The 14,531-nt window shown below is 36.0% G+C and overlaps 2 protein-coding genes across 2 annotated transcripts; both read right to left on the reverse strand.

Annotated features, from left to right (window-relative positions):
* Nucleotides 1-801: 801 nt before the first annotated feature.
* LOC107487879 (aminopeptidase P1) lies at nt 802-7,078 on the reverse strand. Its single transcript, XM_016108571.3, has 16 exons — nt 6,824-7,078; nt 6,659-6,722; nt 6,198-6,337; nt 5,628-5,912; nt 5,354-5,476; nt 4,665-4,982; nt 4,470-4,556; nt 4,231-4,298; nt 3,852-3,918; nt 2,829-2,963; nt 2,599-2,679; nt 2,115-2,169; nt 1,940-2,044; nt 1,739-1,810; nt 1,465-1,589; nt 802-1,323 (listed from the first exon to the last, which is right to left on the reverse strand). Exons 1-16 carry the CDS (start codon nt 6,914-6,916, stop codon nt 1,162-1,164), a joined length of 1,980 nt encoding a protein of 659 aa, XP_015964057.1. The 5' UTR covers nt 6,917-7,078; the 3' UTR covers nt 802-1,161.
* A 1,679-nt stretch (nt 7,079-8,757) lies between these two features.
* Nucleotides 8,758-11,566, reverse strand: LOC107487878 (probable NAD(P)H dehydrogenase (quinone) FQR1-like 2). Its single transcript, XM_016108570.3, has 2 exons — nt 10,523-11,566; nt 8,758-9,252 (listed from the first exon to the last, which is right to left on the reverse strand). The coding sequence occupies exons 1-2, from the start codon at nt 11,092-11,094 to the stop codon at nt 9,027-9,029; spliced, it is 798 nt and encodes a 265-aa protein (XP_015964056.1). The 5' UTR covers nt 11,095-11,566; the 3' UTR covers nt 8,758-9,026.
* Between the last annotated feature and the right edge of the window lie 2,965 nt (nt 11,567-14,531).

The raw sequence follows: 14,531 nt of genomic DNA on the forward strand, positions 1-14,531 counted from the left end.
TCAGGTTTATCAATGAAAATATATCCAGCACAGGTGTTGTCTCCCTTGAGAATATGCAGAACTCTAACTTCTCATGGTTTCGTCAGCTGATCTTAAACTTTTCTTAGAAGAAAATTGTATTGACTGTGAGATTCTCTTTTGGTGATCTCAGGCATCTGTTTCAACAATAATTTTTTTTATTCCCAAATCCCAAGCTATTTGTAAACTTTAAAAAATCCCCCACATCTCTGTTTGAAAAACTTGACTATTGCCAATCTTTGCCTAAAAGCCCTGCATCCCATTCCATGTTTGGATTAAACCACCACACCCATGACCCAACCACATTTCTCGCTTCTGAAACTGTACCATCAGTATTCAATTTTACCCACCCAATAGAAGGGGACATCCATATGCTTTCCTGGCTTTTGGTTCCATTTATTGTGCATTTCTAACTTCTTCTTTCATAGACTTTCCTATAATTATTGAGAAAATTCCTAATCACTTCAACAACGTTTTTAGGTCGTCTTACATAAGGTGAAGAGAAAACCTCAAAATTTCTTCACTTCCATATCATCTAACAAGAGACATAAAACTCATCTATCCACTCAGATGGTGACTTACCAATAGAATTTGTAAGTTTAATTCAATCCATCCTTGAAAGTTGATGTTAAAATTAAAAAACGGGGCTGCAGCAACGGAGTTGATGAGCTTCACCCAAATAGTCGCAGCTCTTGGACAATCTACGCCAAGGAAAACTAATCATCATTGGTTTTGTTTTTTGTTTTTGTTTTGTTTTTTTTAAAGCAGGGAGCACCTATTCAATTTCGAGCCGTCAGGCAACACAAAAGTATTTTCCAATAAAACCTGGTCCACTTTCAGCTGTCGTTTCGACAGTTCACTTCTTTCACTTTAGTACAAGGTTCATCACTGTTCATCACTTTACAGTAATACGTTGATAGTAATATTCTAATAACAAGTAAGAAAACAACTAGGCATAAACTGATGCCAAGAAGTCACCAAAAGAAAAATTGATGCCAAGGGGATACGCATTCGGAATTTCAATGCTGTACGAGTTTTAAGGAACAGCTACCTCAACAGGGCATCAAATAGTAGTTGTAATGTGTGGAAACTAAGGACAGTGCAGATATTGAAGTCGTTGACATTCCCAGCTCAGAACAAAGCTCACACAGCTACCGGTTCAGTGGCTTTCTGTAGCCATGCATTTTCAGCGACATCCAAATATGGTGCCAGAATATCTCTACATTTCGAGTGATACGCGTTCAGCCAACTTATCTCGTCAGGCATTAGAAGGTTCAGGTCAATCAACTTCGTCTGGTATGGTGCCTGCACAAGAGAAAACACTCGTAAATAACATATGAATGGGAACCGTCCAATTTTGAATACAATTGTATATCAACAGCTCAGAAATATGCCTTGTAGTAAAAAAGAAGCATCTCAAACCCAAACACTGGAATTGAGACATACCCAGGTAATGTGTTCAAATGACAAGTACCCTTTATCACCAAAATTGAATTTTGTATCAGCTTCATTGACAATGAGCACATTCTCCAATCTTATCCCAAAATTTCCATCTTCGTAATAACCAGGTTCTGGAAAAAATAAATTACTTTACACTACTAGAAATGCATTTATATAGAATCAAATAGTTGTAATTCCATCTTCATAATACAAAACTAGTAAATAAGAATGGGAAAAAGCATGTCGTAATTCCAATTGTGCAGCCTGTTAGGATACTAACCATCTGTAACAGTCATGGAAGATTGAAGTGGTACATTTCGAGCCTGTGGTCTGAAACTGATTAAATGAGGTCCTGCATAATTTATAAGATACTATTACTTTGGATTTTAATTTGTAAGAGTGTGGGGAAAAAATCGAAAGAGGAAAGAGGAAAGAGGAAAAAAATGAATACAATATAAAAACAGTGATAGTTCTTCATTACCTTCATGAACATTCAGGTAGGACCCAATTCCATGTCCAGTACCATGCCGGTAATCAAGACCATCCTTCCACAGTGGGACTCTAGCAAGAATATCAAGAGCATGACCTGAAAGCATGAAGAAAGGGAAGTATTAGCTAGATTCACAAACATGAAGCTGAGACTAGTTCAGTTATACCGTTTGTTCCATTAGGAAATCTAGCATTTCCAAGAGCAATGTGACCCTTGAGGACCTGCATGAAATTCAGCAAACCGACCAACTTTTCATATCAGTTCATAAGATAGAAGAAAATAGGGAACTTAGAAGATAACTGAATAGAGTTAACGTAGGGTCCGGGGAAGGGTTGTCAGGCTAACAGTGTCAACAATACCGAAGCCTTGTCTTTTCACTAGATTTTTTTTAAAAAAAAAGGCAGTCCGGTGCACAAACATCCTACATTAACATAGGGTCCGGGGAAGGGCCGCACCCAAAATTAGAAATTAATAAAGCATTTTCCCTTCCAATAATCCTAACAGCAGAAAATAATTTCAAAACTTGTTCCCCAAATAAAAAAAACCCACTTACCTCTAAGTAAAAATAATTTGATATTAAATTATTCATGGTATAGGTTTCAAACTATGTAACTCACAGAAACGGCAAGTAAAGCTGTAAAGGTACATACTGCTGTATAACATGCTTTCTCATGTGCTGAAGGTTTCCCAAAATGAACAGTTCGTGTAATATCGGTTGTTCCATCTAGATACTTCAAAAAGACAGAAACAGAACTTCTTGTCAATATAGAGACATATGGAGATTAAAACAATGAAGAATAGATATTAACTAATAATATGATATACGTGGCACACTTTAGCAAATGTCTATTCTGCAAACTGTTCAAAATATTGGACAAACCTGAGCTCCAGAATCAACTAGATAAATTTTGTCTGGATCAAGTTCAGCACATGTCTCTGCCTGTGGAGAATAGTGAATGATAGCTGCATTTGAGCCAACTGAGGAAATAGTAGGGAAACTCAATCCTCTGAAATGCTGAAAGCATGAAAATAGCAAAACAGGGAAAAATATTAGTGTAACATCAAAATGTGCTTCCATTTGATACGATTTCAGTTTCATTTTATCATACTTTAGGGACCACACTGATGGGGGCAAATAAAATGGACTTGAAGAATAGTTGAATTGTTGAAAGCAATTTATGTACTGAACATTTGAGAACTTACTATCATATCTGACTGCATATAGCATGAAAGTTTGTGCTTTTAGAGGGGTCAAATTATTGAGGGAAAAAAAGGCCGTTTCTTTGCTAAAAACTTGATTGAATACAGATGCATGAATCTAGATGCCCATATAAACGCTACCATGTGTATTTAAGAGAGAATGCCAGTCTTTATTTTGTCAAAAGAGTTACTACAATGTAACCTTTCTGATAATTGTAAAAAGAAACATATTCCACTCAAACAGCACCATGAGGAATAAAGCTGGATATGGTTAAAAGCATGCCAGTCTTTAGCCAATCCTAGGAAATACAACAGTGTAACCTTTTGCTACTTTTTTTTTCTAAAAAGAAAAAAAAAAAAAACTCTTTCCGTAGCACCATGAAGAAATAAAACTAGATACAGGTTAAACGTTTTTCTCTTCCTAATGTCCAAATGAAAGTCATATATGCTAGTTAAAACAATATTTCCACCTACAGTACAGGTGGTGCTGTGTCTTGCAATAAAATTCTTTTGGATTAAAGAAAGCTTTTTTTTTTCAGGAAAAATAGTTAAAAAATTAAATAGAGAGTCTTGTAAATCAAATTGTATGGACTGAGAAGCTAAAACTTTTGGTATCTCCACAATTGACTTCTTTTAAATAAAATATAAATTTTTGCTAAAAAGTATCGTCCAAATAAATACTATATTGCTTAGATGACTCCACCTCTTTTGATGCTCGAAAACCTTCAAGTTTGTCACTTGCAGTCACCTCAGTCAATTTCAAGGACTCCCTGGAACGTTCAAAAAGTTCTATAAGTATATTATATAAAATTCACCTTTTGACAGATGCATCTCAAGCTCACTACTCTAAGACATCCCAACACGTGAACATCTTCAGTATTTAACAAAGAATTACCATTTAACAAAGGTAAAGTCAAATAAATCTTGTTTATTTCACAGAAAATGTTCTGGTGAAGAGTATGTTAATTTTCAAAAAGGGGAGGTGTTCCATATTGTCAACAAATAAAACTAACTTTTTCTCAATACATTAGGTTATAAGCATGTCTGTGCTCAAGACATTTTGAATTTTGGAGGATACTTACAATCCTTTTTCTTTTTTCACAGAATTACCCTCTAAAAAGTAACCAGACGCTCCATAAATTTCCTGCATCTTCACATTCAACCAAGTTTTTTCAGTCATTATTTGACACTGCAGAACTTGGTGTATGTATTTGTGGATACAGAAGAAGAATTATAATAGCTTAGACAAGAGAAATTTAAATATAAATTATCCTGATCCAAAGCATAAATGATATCTAGATACACAGATCCAAATGCAAACCTTCTTATCTAGCCAGACAAGATATTGCACAACAGCCGCGCCATCCCGAACATGCGCCTTTCTTAATCCATCCAACTCCACTGGGTTCTACAAGTATTGAGGAAATAAAAATAAGCTAGAGTTCACTTGATAATATCAATATTAGTAACCTATCCAAGTACAATCATTTTCATTATAAGGCTGTAAGTTAACAACCTTCAAAGCTTTTGCAAGGGCCAAAGGCGACTGCTGTAGAATAACTGTCTGAGAGTTCAATTTTGAATACAGTGCATAACAGCATGTTCCTGGATCAACCCATACAAAGTCATTACTATGTTCTTCAGCTAGATGTTCACCATTTACTCCCTTGTTGAGCTCATTGTGAGTCTTTTCTGCTTCCTTTGTAACTGCAGCTAGAGAACCTTTGGCAGTAGACAGAGCATCAAGCTCATCAGTTGCGAGCAATGCTGCATCAGAGCTCACGGCTGTATAGTCTCGAATTCCAATTCCATTCTCCTCTAGATGAGTTTTTACCTGGCAAAAAAATACTACTACTAAGTTTCTATATACATATCTTCCTTCCAAATATCAGGATAGACCAAAATACTGCTCTGTTGACAGATATTTCTTATCTTCATAAGTAAAATAAACTTCGATCTAATTTGACCATAAAATAAATGTTTCCAACGGTTGACTATTAATGACCAGTACTGAAAATACTGAAATCTGAAACCCTATCATTCTTGTAAGATTAATATACATAAATAGGGGGAAACAAATCCTATGATAAATGTTCTTAATAAACTGTTATTAGTAACTTAACATGATTGTATAGGAATTTATACTTCCTGCCAGTAGAAAACAGTGCGAAACATTCAAAGCTGACGAGACATTAGTCAAACTACCTCAACAGATACTTTTTCCTTGTTGACATAAAGGAAAGCAGAATTAGTTGTCACAATAGCAAATGCATGAACAACAGGACAGTATGCCACATCACTTCCACGGATATTGTATAACCAGGCAACCTGCATTGTAACCGGATCATAAATAACATGGATAATGAAGATAGTGATATTGAAAATGCTGAACATGTGACGCAAAAATATCCTCAAACTCAAAACTTGAGTTAGGGAAGAGCAAACAAATAAGGACGATAGATTAAGATAATACACTCACTTCATCAAGAGCTGTGAAAATGATGCCACGGGCTCGCTCTTGCGCAAGCCTTTTTCTCAAGTCTTGCAACTTATCTGCAACAGAGCGACCTGCAAATTCCAATGGATGTACAATAACAGCATTAATCTGTTCTGGAGGTCGCTTTGCCCATACTTCATCTACCAAATTTTTTGTCGTTTGAACCAGCTTCTGATGTTTTTCAGCAAAAGCACGTTCCCATCTTTGGGCAGTATCAACCGAAATGCACCATGGATCAACCCCAATAGATGCATCTTTAGGCAAGTTCTAGTGAAAAAGAAACAACTCATGGATGAGACAAGACTAATCGAGTGCTATAGTGCGTACAGGACTATATGCTCTGTCAGCTCTCCCTAAGCAAGGAGAAGCTAGTTGTGGACAACATATCAAAAATGCCATGATGTAGACACAGTTTCAATCTTGACCCAAGTCATAACATTATGCTTCAGGGATGCCAAAGACAGAGAACCACAAAAAATATAATCTGCTATCTCATTTTGTCTTTTTTCAATCATTTAAATCAAAGGATTCTCTTAAAAAAATGGTACTTACATCAGCCATCCAAACATCCACAGCAGGATCTTCGCCAATGCGCATTAGCTTCCATTGATCACTAAGCTGTTGCTCTGCCTGCAAAAAATATCGTCCATCCGTCCACAAGAGTGCTTCTTTCGCCGTTATAAGTGCCAAACCTGAATGTAATTTTAATGGAAAACAATACAAAATTTGACTTAACAAATTTTGTCAGATTTGAAATACAATAGGAAAATTCAATAGCGGCATAGATTTCACAAGAAGAGCTGAGACAGAAAGCTTCAACCACAGAATAATCCAAGACTATCTTGCTTATTACAGGGATGAAATTGTCACACGATGTTAATTGAAATTTCCAAACTACAGAAACAAAATCCTGATTCGATCTAAACTAATCGCCACATAAGAATAAACTAAGAAATCAAACGAAAACGCATAAAGTAAATTTTGATTTGATTGCTCTGTAGATTGATACTGACCAGCACTTCCACTGAAGCCGGAAACGAACTCGCGGCGCTTATCTCTTGCGGATACATATTCACTCTGCAGAAACAGAGAGAAACAATCATCAGATGAAGAACGAAGGAATTTGAAACGGAAGAAGCTGAAAATCTTCGATCTAAAGTGAAAGGGAAATGAATTACCTGGTGATAATCTTCGGAAGGAACAACTAAGGCATCAAGAGAAGGGGAGTGAGAAGACATCAATGACCTCAAAGCAGAGAGTGTGTCTTCCATTTTCTTCTACTTCGCTAATTTTTCTCAATCACAGTTTAGCTTAGCCTCCAAAACAAGTTCGGTTCTCAGCGACGCATTTATATATTATAGTGACACTGAGCCGCACCTCGAAGCGAGGTCCACGACGGATTCAGATTCCTATCTTTCCTATTTCCTCCGAAATTTTAATTTTGTAATGCATTATTTATTTATTTATTAAAAAGCATGCACTTTTTATTCTAAGAATAGGGGGAGGAAAAATAATTAACTTTAATCATTTTCTTTGTCTGGTTTATAGAAGTTGCGGACTAAGGGTGTGTTTAGTAACCACGTTTGAAGGAAAAAAGTACGTTAGAGCTTCTTGAAAGTTTCACTTTTTTGTTTGGCTATTTTTTTTCTTTACAAATGCATAAGTAATTTTGTTCATAAAATCACGTTTACAAGGAGTAATAATTTTTAACTTCTCTGTTACAATATACTAAAAAAGAATACTAANTAATTTAATATCATATCCTTTTAAATAATTATCTATTTAAAAGTAATTTTAACTAATATTATTCAAATAATATTTATTTTATCAAAATTAATTTTAATAAAAAATTATCAAACATAAATTATATTGACACAAATTTATTTTTATCTAAAATCAATTTTATAAAATTACTTTTATTCAAACTCTAATTTAACTAACCACATTACAGACACACACTAAGTTAGTTTCCTTGAGCTGTGAACAGATTGGAGTTTTAGGGGCCTTGCTTGCAGACTTGAGGTTCATGAAAAAATATTAGCATTAAAAATCTTGCGCCTATCAAAATTGAGCACGTCTTCAAAAGAAAGTATTGTTGCCACCCGAATTAGTAATATCTTAATGGGTAACAACGGGACAGCTAGCTTATTCTCGTAATATTATCGAAAACCTATTAAAAGAGAAAATAAGTATTGAGCTGCACGTCAAAAGAAAGAAAAATTGTTTCTAGATACAATAGTATTAGAGGACAGCACATTTTATAAAATATAATTATCAATTAATTATTATTAATAAATATATAAAATTATATTTATTAGTAGAAAATTACACACTTTTTTTATTAATTAAATACTAATTAAATTTTAAAAATACTAGTTCCTAAAACTTTTTCTTTTAGATATATACACATACTAATAAATAATTCAGTAGATATATTAATAAGTTAGCCAAAGTGGGTCCTGAGGCTGAGAGACCTCTTGAACTTGATATCTTTGATAATCTCCGGTGGTAAACACCCAATTCAGTCATTTATCCTTTTTTTTGGAAAGATAAAGTGATTTTTGTTCAAAAAATTATATTAACAAAATTATTTTGAGACAGTATAGTTATTCTATTAAAAAAATTATTAAATAATAACAAAAATTAAAGTTATAAAATTTTTATTTATAATTTATAGAAATTTTAGATCTTTCACAATGTTTTTTTCTACAATAGAATCAATTATTATTATCATTATTACTATTTTCTCATCATTATCATTATAATTTCTATTTTTACTATTTTTATTATACAATCAAATTTTGTCATTATCATTATCTCTTCTATCATCGTCAACACCATTAGCAACATCATCAACATTATTATTCTCTTCTCTTATTTTTTGTGCAATATTTTTTTTTAAAAGGTTTTCATATTTTAATTATTTTTTTATTTTGTGACATTACTTCTGGCAATGGTCCTTTTTCACATTAGTGAAAAAGATTTTTAGAAATAAACTTATTAATAATTTATGAGAATTTAAAATCTACGTAAATTACAAATAAAATTTTTGCAAAATTAATTTTCGTTATTATTTAACAGATATTTTAACAAAATGAAATAAGACATGCAGTTACACAAATTCACATTTTTATTTGGTGTAAACTTATGAACATCAACAGCTTCCAAAACAGTGCAGATAGAGAACAACATGGGAATTGTTAGTGGAAGAAAGCTACAATTCCGCCTCACAAACAATGCAATGGTAAGAATGCCAGAACCAATTTGACAGCAAAATCAAAGGCTAAAAAGTAAAAGGTGAAAAATTAAAAATAATACTCATGACCAACAAGAATAGAATAAAATGGTGGGGGCAAACAGTCAAAACTCAAAACACCACCATCATCTGTTGAGCCGCTTGACCACAAGAGCCATATACTTGCCCTGATGCTCTGCAAGTGCGAGCTCTGTTTCACTTGGCTCCCTTGTGCCATCACCGGCATACACTCCGGCACCATAAGGCGAACCCCCTCTAATGGATTCCATCTTGAACATTCCAGGTCCAAATGTATATCCAATAGGAACAAACAGCATTCCATGGTGTGCCAGCTGTGTGATTGCCGTCCATCTGCAACAAGAAAAAGATGCAAAATCAAACATTATATAATCCCTTTCAAGCATGCGTTTCTAAGAAAACCTTCTAGTTTCCATCACCAAGTAATATAATATTTATTTTTGGAAATGTAGAGAACAATATGTGATACTCTCAGACTGCACCCATGCATTTCTACAATTACAAGCACAATTTCAAATTAATTGCTTGTCTACAAGACTTATCTCCAATAATGATAATCAGAGTACTAAAACTCTTTTACCATTGCAGGACCAGTGAGGCAATGACACTGTTCAAGTTACCTCATGAACATAAAATAACATCTTTAAAAGAATACGAAGTTTTCACCAAAGTTTTGCCCATTACCCTGATTTTGTGTAATCATCTTTTGAGAACTTCCGCTTGATACAACTGAAATCCTTTTTGAAGTTTGGTCATTTATGTGAAGATGAACCATTAGTAACATGGAGCATTCTCATACCAACTTGAGAATATATGGGAATTTCCACTAGTCTAAAATTCACTTATCAAATAAAGTTAGTCAAAACATGGGATAACTGATCAAGACACCAGAAGAAAGCCCCTCAGATTCTCAGAACCCACCAAAAACGTTAAATATATAAATCTACGACTGCTAAGAGCTAACAATTCAGCTCAGAGAGTAATTTGCTATCTTTCCTTCAAAGATGCTACTTAGTTCTTTCAGTTCATTCTTTCTCAAAAATGAACATCCCGATTCCCAGCCAATCATACAAACCAATTGCAAAATGTATAATAGAAATCTCCCTCGTCCTCTCTTGTCAAGTAGAAAATAAATATGATGCAGTGTGAACCAGAAGCAAAAACAGAGTTAATATTGATTTGAAGACTGATCATCTAACTTCTAAGTGTGCAGACTTTATATGGTTAATTGCTGGGGAAGAAAACATATGTATATCTTATGGCACTTGAAAATCTTGTTCAACCAGCCAAATTCCACAAAACATTTCCTATTTATATCATAATAGTTTACATTTAACATTTTCCATTCAATGTCAAGTTGGTAAGAATATGCATGGACCAAACTGCGACTTGAGAGTTGAAACATCAAAATCTCTAAAGATATATGTGATCAAGGAGCCATACATAGTTCTATCTATGCATTTATTTATTTTTAGCCTATTGAAACTGATAAAAACAAATGATTAGCTCAAATTAAGAACAAGACTGGGAACTTCAACAGAATAATACAAGAATGCGGGAATAGATAGAGAACAAAAGAAAAAGAGAATAAAGAAAGGCTTACGCAGTGGTTTCTTGACCTCCTCCTTGAGTGCCAGTGCTGACGAAGAACCCTGCGGGTTTTCCGGCGAGCTTCTGCTCCTTCCACAGCTGACCGGTGGAGTCAAAGAAAGCCTTCATCTGCGCCGCCATGCTCCCGTACCTCGTCGGAAACCCGAACAGCACCCCGTCCGCCGCCGCCAGCTCCTCTGCCGTTATCACAGGTATGCCATCGTCTTTGGGCGGCGCCCTCATCTGCTGAAGAATCTCCGTCGAGAGCGTCTCCGGCACCCTGTAAAGAACCCCTTCTACGCCCTCAACGCCGTCCACGCCCTTCTTCAGCCTCCTCGCTAGGCCTTCCACGTGTCCGTACATTGAATAAAACACGATGAAGATCCTCAGCCTCGCCATGCCGGTAGCGGCGGCGACCACCTCAGACGACGACGCTTGGGCGATTTCGGTAGTGTCGTCGGCGGAGGTGTCGTCACGTTGGATCGGCGCGGTCCGGGATGTTCCGGCAGTGGCGGAGGAGGGAGAGTCACCGGCAACATGCGGCACCTTCTTCTTACTGGGAACGCAACCTCCTCCTTTCCCCATTCAAGAATTTCGATGACAAAAAGGAAACAAAAAATAGAAAAGAAAAAAGTGAATTGAGGAATCTGAAAGTTTGCCGTAACTAAGAATTACAATGTAGCTTGGATTGGATTGAATTGGATTGTGTTCTGCTTTGTTTGAAAAATAAAGGAGAATTGGAAAGATTTCAGAGGATGAGAATGAGAGAGAGTTCAGAGTTTCAGAGGCTTTGTGTTGGATTTGTTTTCGGTAAATTTATACATTGGAATGATTAGTGATGTCACCTTCAAACCTCGCTGGATATTCAAAATGGAAACCTCCTATTCCTCCTCAAAACGACGTCGTTCCTACCCTTACTGTACTACAAGTCTACAACTGAAACCCAAACCCACCCCAAAAAATATATATAAATAAATGAAGCTCGTGTCGTATGGGTCATGGAGGGTTGGTAATGGTACGTGAGAAAAGAATAAAACAAAAATATCACTCAAGAATCATAGGGACCCGAAGACGATGCTTTACTGAATTTGAATATGTTGGTAAATAAATCAGTATGGACTATGGAGTATGGAGCATGGAAGACCTTGACCAACTACGAAACCATAGTATCTTCTAGAAGTAAACACTAAATTGACTAATTTCTCAATTGTTTTTCTTTGTTGGGGTACTACTACTAAATTTAAATGGATCCTATGCTTGCAATTCTAGCAGAATCAAGGTTGGACCTTAAGCCCAGAGAATGCAGATAGTTCACAAAAGACACAACTATTTTTTGGTCTCCAAAAGAATACAATAAAGCCCAATCAATAATATGCTGGTTCAAAAGGCAGACAGCATCAACACTTGAGTTAAGGCCTTGCGTGCGGTCTCCCTGTAGTAAACCATTACAGAGGCCCATAATGATTTACCCGGCCTTTTAAAATCAGAAGCGTCTAAGTACTACTACTATAGGGATTTCCACTATTTAGTAATCATTCTCATAATTCTCTCATTAGGAGAGCAACTTTCTCTCATCACGAGAGTTTTTCTAGAACACTAGATTTTTCAATAGGAGTCTTCCATCAACACTTCAGCATATATACTCAAAGATTCATAGTGCCATCTGAAAGTATAAAAGTACAAGGAAACAAACTATTAACAAGCTGTAGAATGGAATCTATAGAAGATAAAGTCATCAAGCTCAATAATGCAGATGCTCTTGGCTATAAAAAAGATTGTTTGAATGTGGTAGAAAAAACTTTAAAACTTGCAGATGCTATTGGCTATAAGGATATCAATTTTAAAACTTGCAAAAATACACTATTAGGAATGTGGGAAAACCCACAAGGAGTTACTGTCACTGTCACTGATGTTGGCCTCAAGAAGATATTCAGTTTCAGAGACAGGAAGAGAGGGCTCCAGATTCTTCAGAATGGACCTTGAAATGTTAGAGAAAATCTAATTAATCTCAGGCTATGGATGGGAGGGGAATCAGTCTTTAAAGTGGATCATGACTATATAGAATTCTGGATACAGGTTCATGGTATACCACTTAATCATATGAACAAAGAAACAGAAAGGTTAATAAGAGAAATGCTGGGAGTGCTAGCTGAAGCTGAAGATCCAATGGTGGATGGGATACTTAGAAGAACATTCTTAAGAGTCAGAGTGGGGATTAATATAAAAAAGCCTTTACCTACGGGCTTCTTTATGGATAGGGAGAATTAGCCACCGCTTTGGATTTTTTTCAAGTATGAAAGACTGCCTGAATGTTATTGCTTTAATTGCGGAATAATAGGACATGAGAGGAAGACTTGCAAGAATCCAACGGCTATGGCTTGCTAGGACCAGACTAAACCAAAGTATTCAGCCGGTTTAGGGATAAACCAGGTTCGATCATTATCAGCTATGGAGATAGGAAGCTCTGGTCAGAGAAGCAAGAAAAATGAGGAAGAAGAAGAACAAGCGCGTGCAAATCAAAACATGGGCAGAGAGAATGAAGAGGAACAAGAAACAGAAAAAATTGTGATCAGAACTGATCTAAATATGCAGTAAGAATTAAGGGAGGAATGTTTCTTGAAAAACCAAACATGGAGAGAGAATGAGAAGAATGAGGCAGGGAAGCAGGTAAGAACTCTGCAGAAAATTCCTGATTTTCAGGGATTGGAGGCTGAATATAATGAAATAAGGGCTTTATTCCTGGTAAATAAGCCAAATGAGGAGGTGGAGAAGGAAACTGGATATTGGGCTTTCTCTAAACAGGCCCAGAACATTAGAAATAAGGAAGAAAGGCTGAAAAGAAACTCTGGGCTAACTAGGAATATATGGCCAACCAATACAGTGGATCCAATTCAATTAGTGGATGGAATGGGAACTAAATCAACACAAGATAGAGTCAAACAAACTAACAACCAGGCAAAAGAAGACGGGCTGAAGCCTCATCTAGTGGAGCAAGAGGTTAATAGCTATAAAGTGCTGGAAAGTGGAGACAAGGCAGCAGGAGGCACCAAACAAAGAACGATCAGAGAAATACTAAAAAACTTTGCTAAGAGAGAAGGGCAAGATTGGCAAAGGAGGTGCAGATACAGAAAAAGGAAAAGGAAAACAAAGGACGCAGGAGGATGAACAACAACAAAGGGCATTAGGTCAGTGGATGTATAGGGAACCAATCATCAATGAGGTAAGCATGAAAGAGAAGGATACTAAATTGCAGATATTTGAGAAAGGAACAGACTACTTTGTCGAATTGGCAAGTAAAGAAGAATGGGGTAATAGAAAACAAGGGACAGAATCTGAAACTACAGGTTGGGAGATACAACTAGTACAAAAAATGGAAATTGGTCTAAACCTAAAAAGAAAAAGAGATGAAGATGAAGTATTGCTGCTGGCTAATTCTGAATGGTCAGATGATAAGCACATTAAAAGGACAAAGAATATAAAGAAGCAAAGGAAGGAAGAAGGCAAGAGTGGAGACAGTGAAGAGAATGTTGGAGAAGCAGATAAGAATTGGATTATGGAAGGTAAAGTAGAAAACAAATTCATGACTGAGGAGGCAGGCCTTATCATGCCCCACCCTCAGCCATGAGCATCATAAGTTGGAACTGTCGAGGGGTGGCGGCTCCTGCGGCAGTTTTGGAACTTTTGCATCTGTGTAAACAGATAAAATCCGCCATTGTATTTCTCATGGAGAATAGAGTTAAGGATAGTAGTGTAAGTAAAATCAAGAGAAGGCTTCATGTATGGTAACCCAAAACCAGGTAAGAGAATGGAGGAATGGGAGGAGCTCACAACAAGCAATCTTAACATGAATGAACCTAAGCTCTTTATAGGAGATTTTAATGATGTCTTAGCTCAAGAAGAGAAGGAAGGCATGCATGAACAGCCGAGGAATATGATTGTGGAATTCAAGAATTTTTTGGATTCAAATGGTCTCATGGACATCGACCTAAAAGGAGGTAAATTCACTTGGTTTAGCAGTCCTC

This window comes from Arachis duranensis, chromosome 5, assembly GCF_000817695.3.
Source record: "Arachis duranensis cultivar V14167 chromosome 5, aradu.V14167.gnm2.J7QH, whole genome shotgun sequence".
In the NCBI taxonomy this organism is placed as follows: domain Eukaryota; kingdom Viridiplantae; phylum Streptophyta; class Magnoliopsida; order Fabales; family Fabaceae; genus Arachis; species Arachis duranensis.

What these genes read in the sequence shown, in the direction of transcription:
- LOC107487879 (XM_016108571.3), bottom strand. Translation starts at nt 6,916, where the DNA reads ATGGAAGACACACTCTCTGCTTTGAGGTCATTGATGTCTTCTCACTCC. An exon ending in GTGAAAAAAGAAAAAGGATT is followed by an intron (nt 3,919 to 4,230) that starts GTAAGTATCCTC and finishes TGAACGTTCCAG; the next exon opens with GGAGTCCTTGAAATTGACTG. An exon ending in TAGTTGATTCTGGAGCTCAG is followed by an intron (nt 2,680 to 2,828) that starts GTTTGTCCAATA and finishes GTCTTTTTGAAG; the next exon opens with TATCTAGATGGAACAACCGA.
- LOC107487878 (XM_016108570.3), bottom strand. Translation starts at nt 11,094, where the DNA reads ATGGGGAAAGGAGGAGGTTGCGTTCCCAGTAAGAAGAAGGTGCCGCAT. An exon ending in GGAGGTCAAGAAACCACTGC is followed by an intron (nt 9,253 to 10,522) that starts GTAAGCCTTTCT and finishes TTCTTGTTGCAG; the next exon opens with ATGGACGGCAATCACACAGC.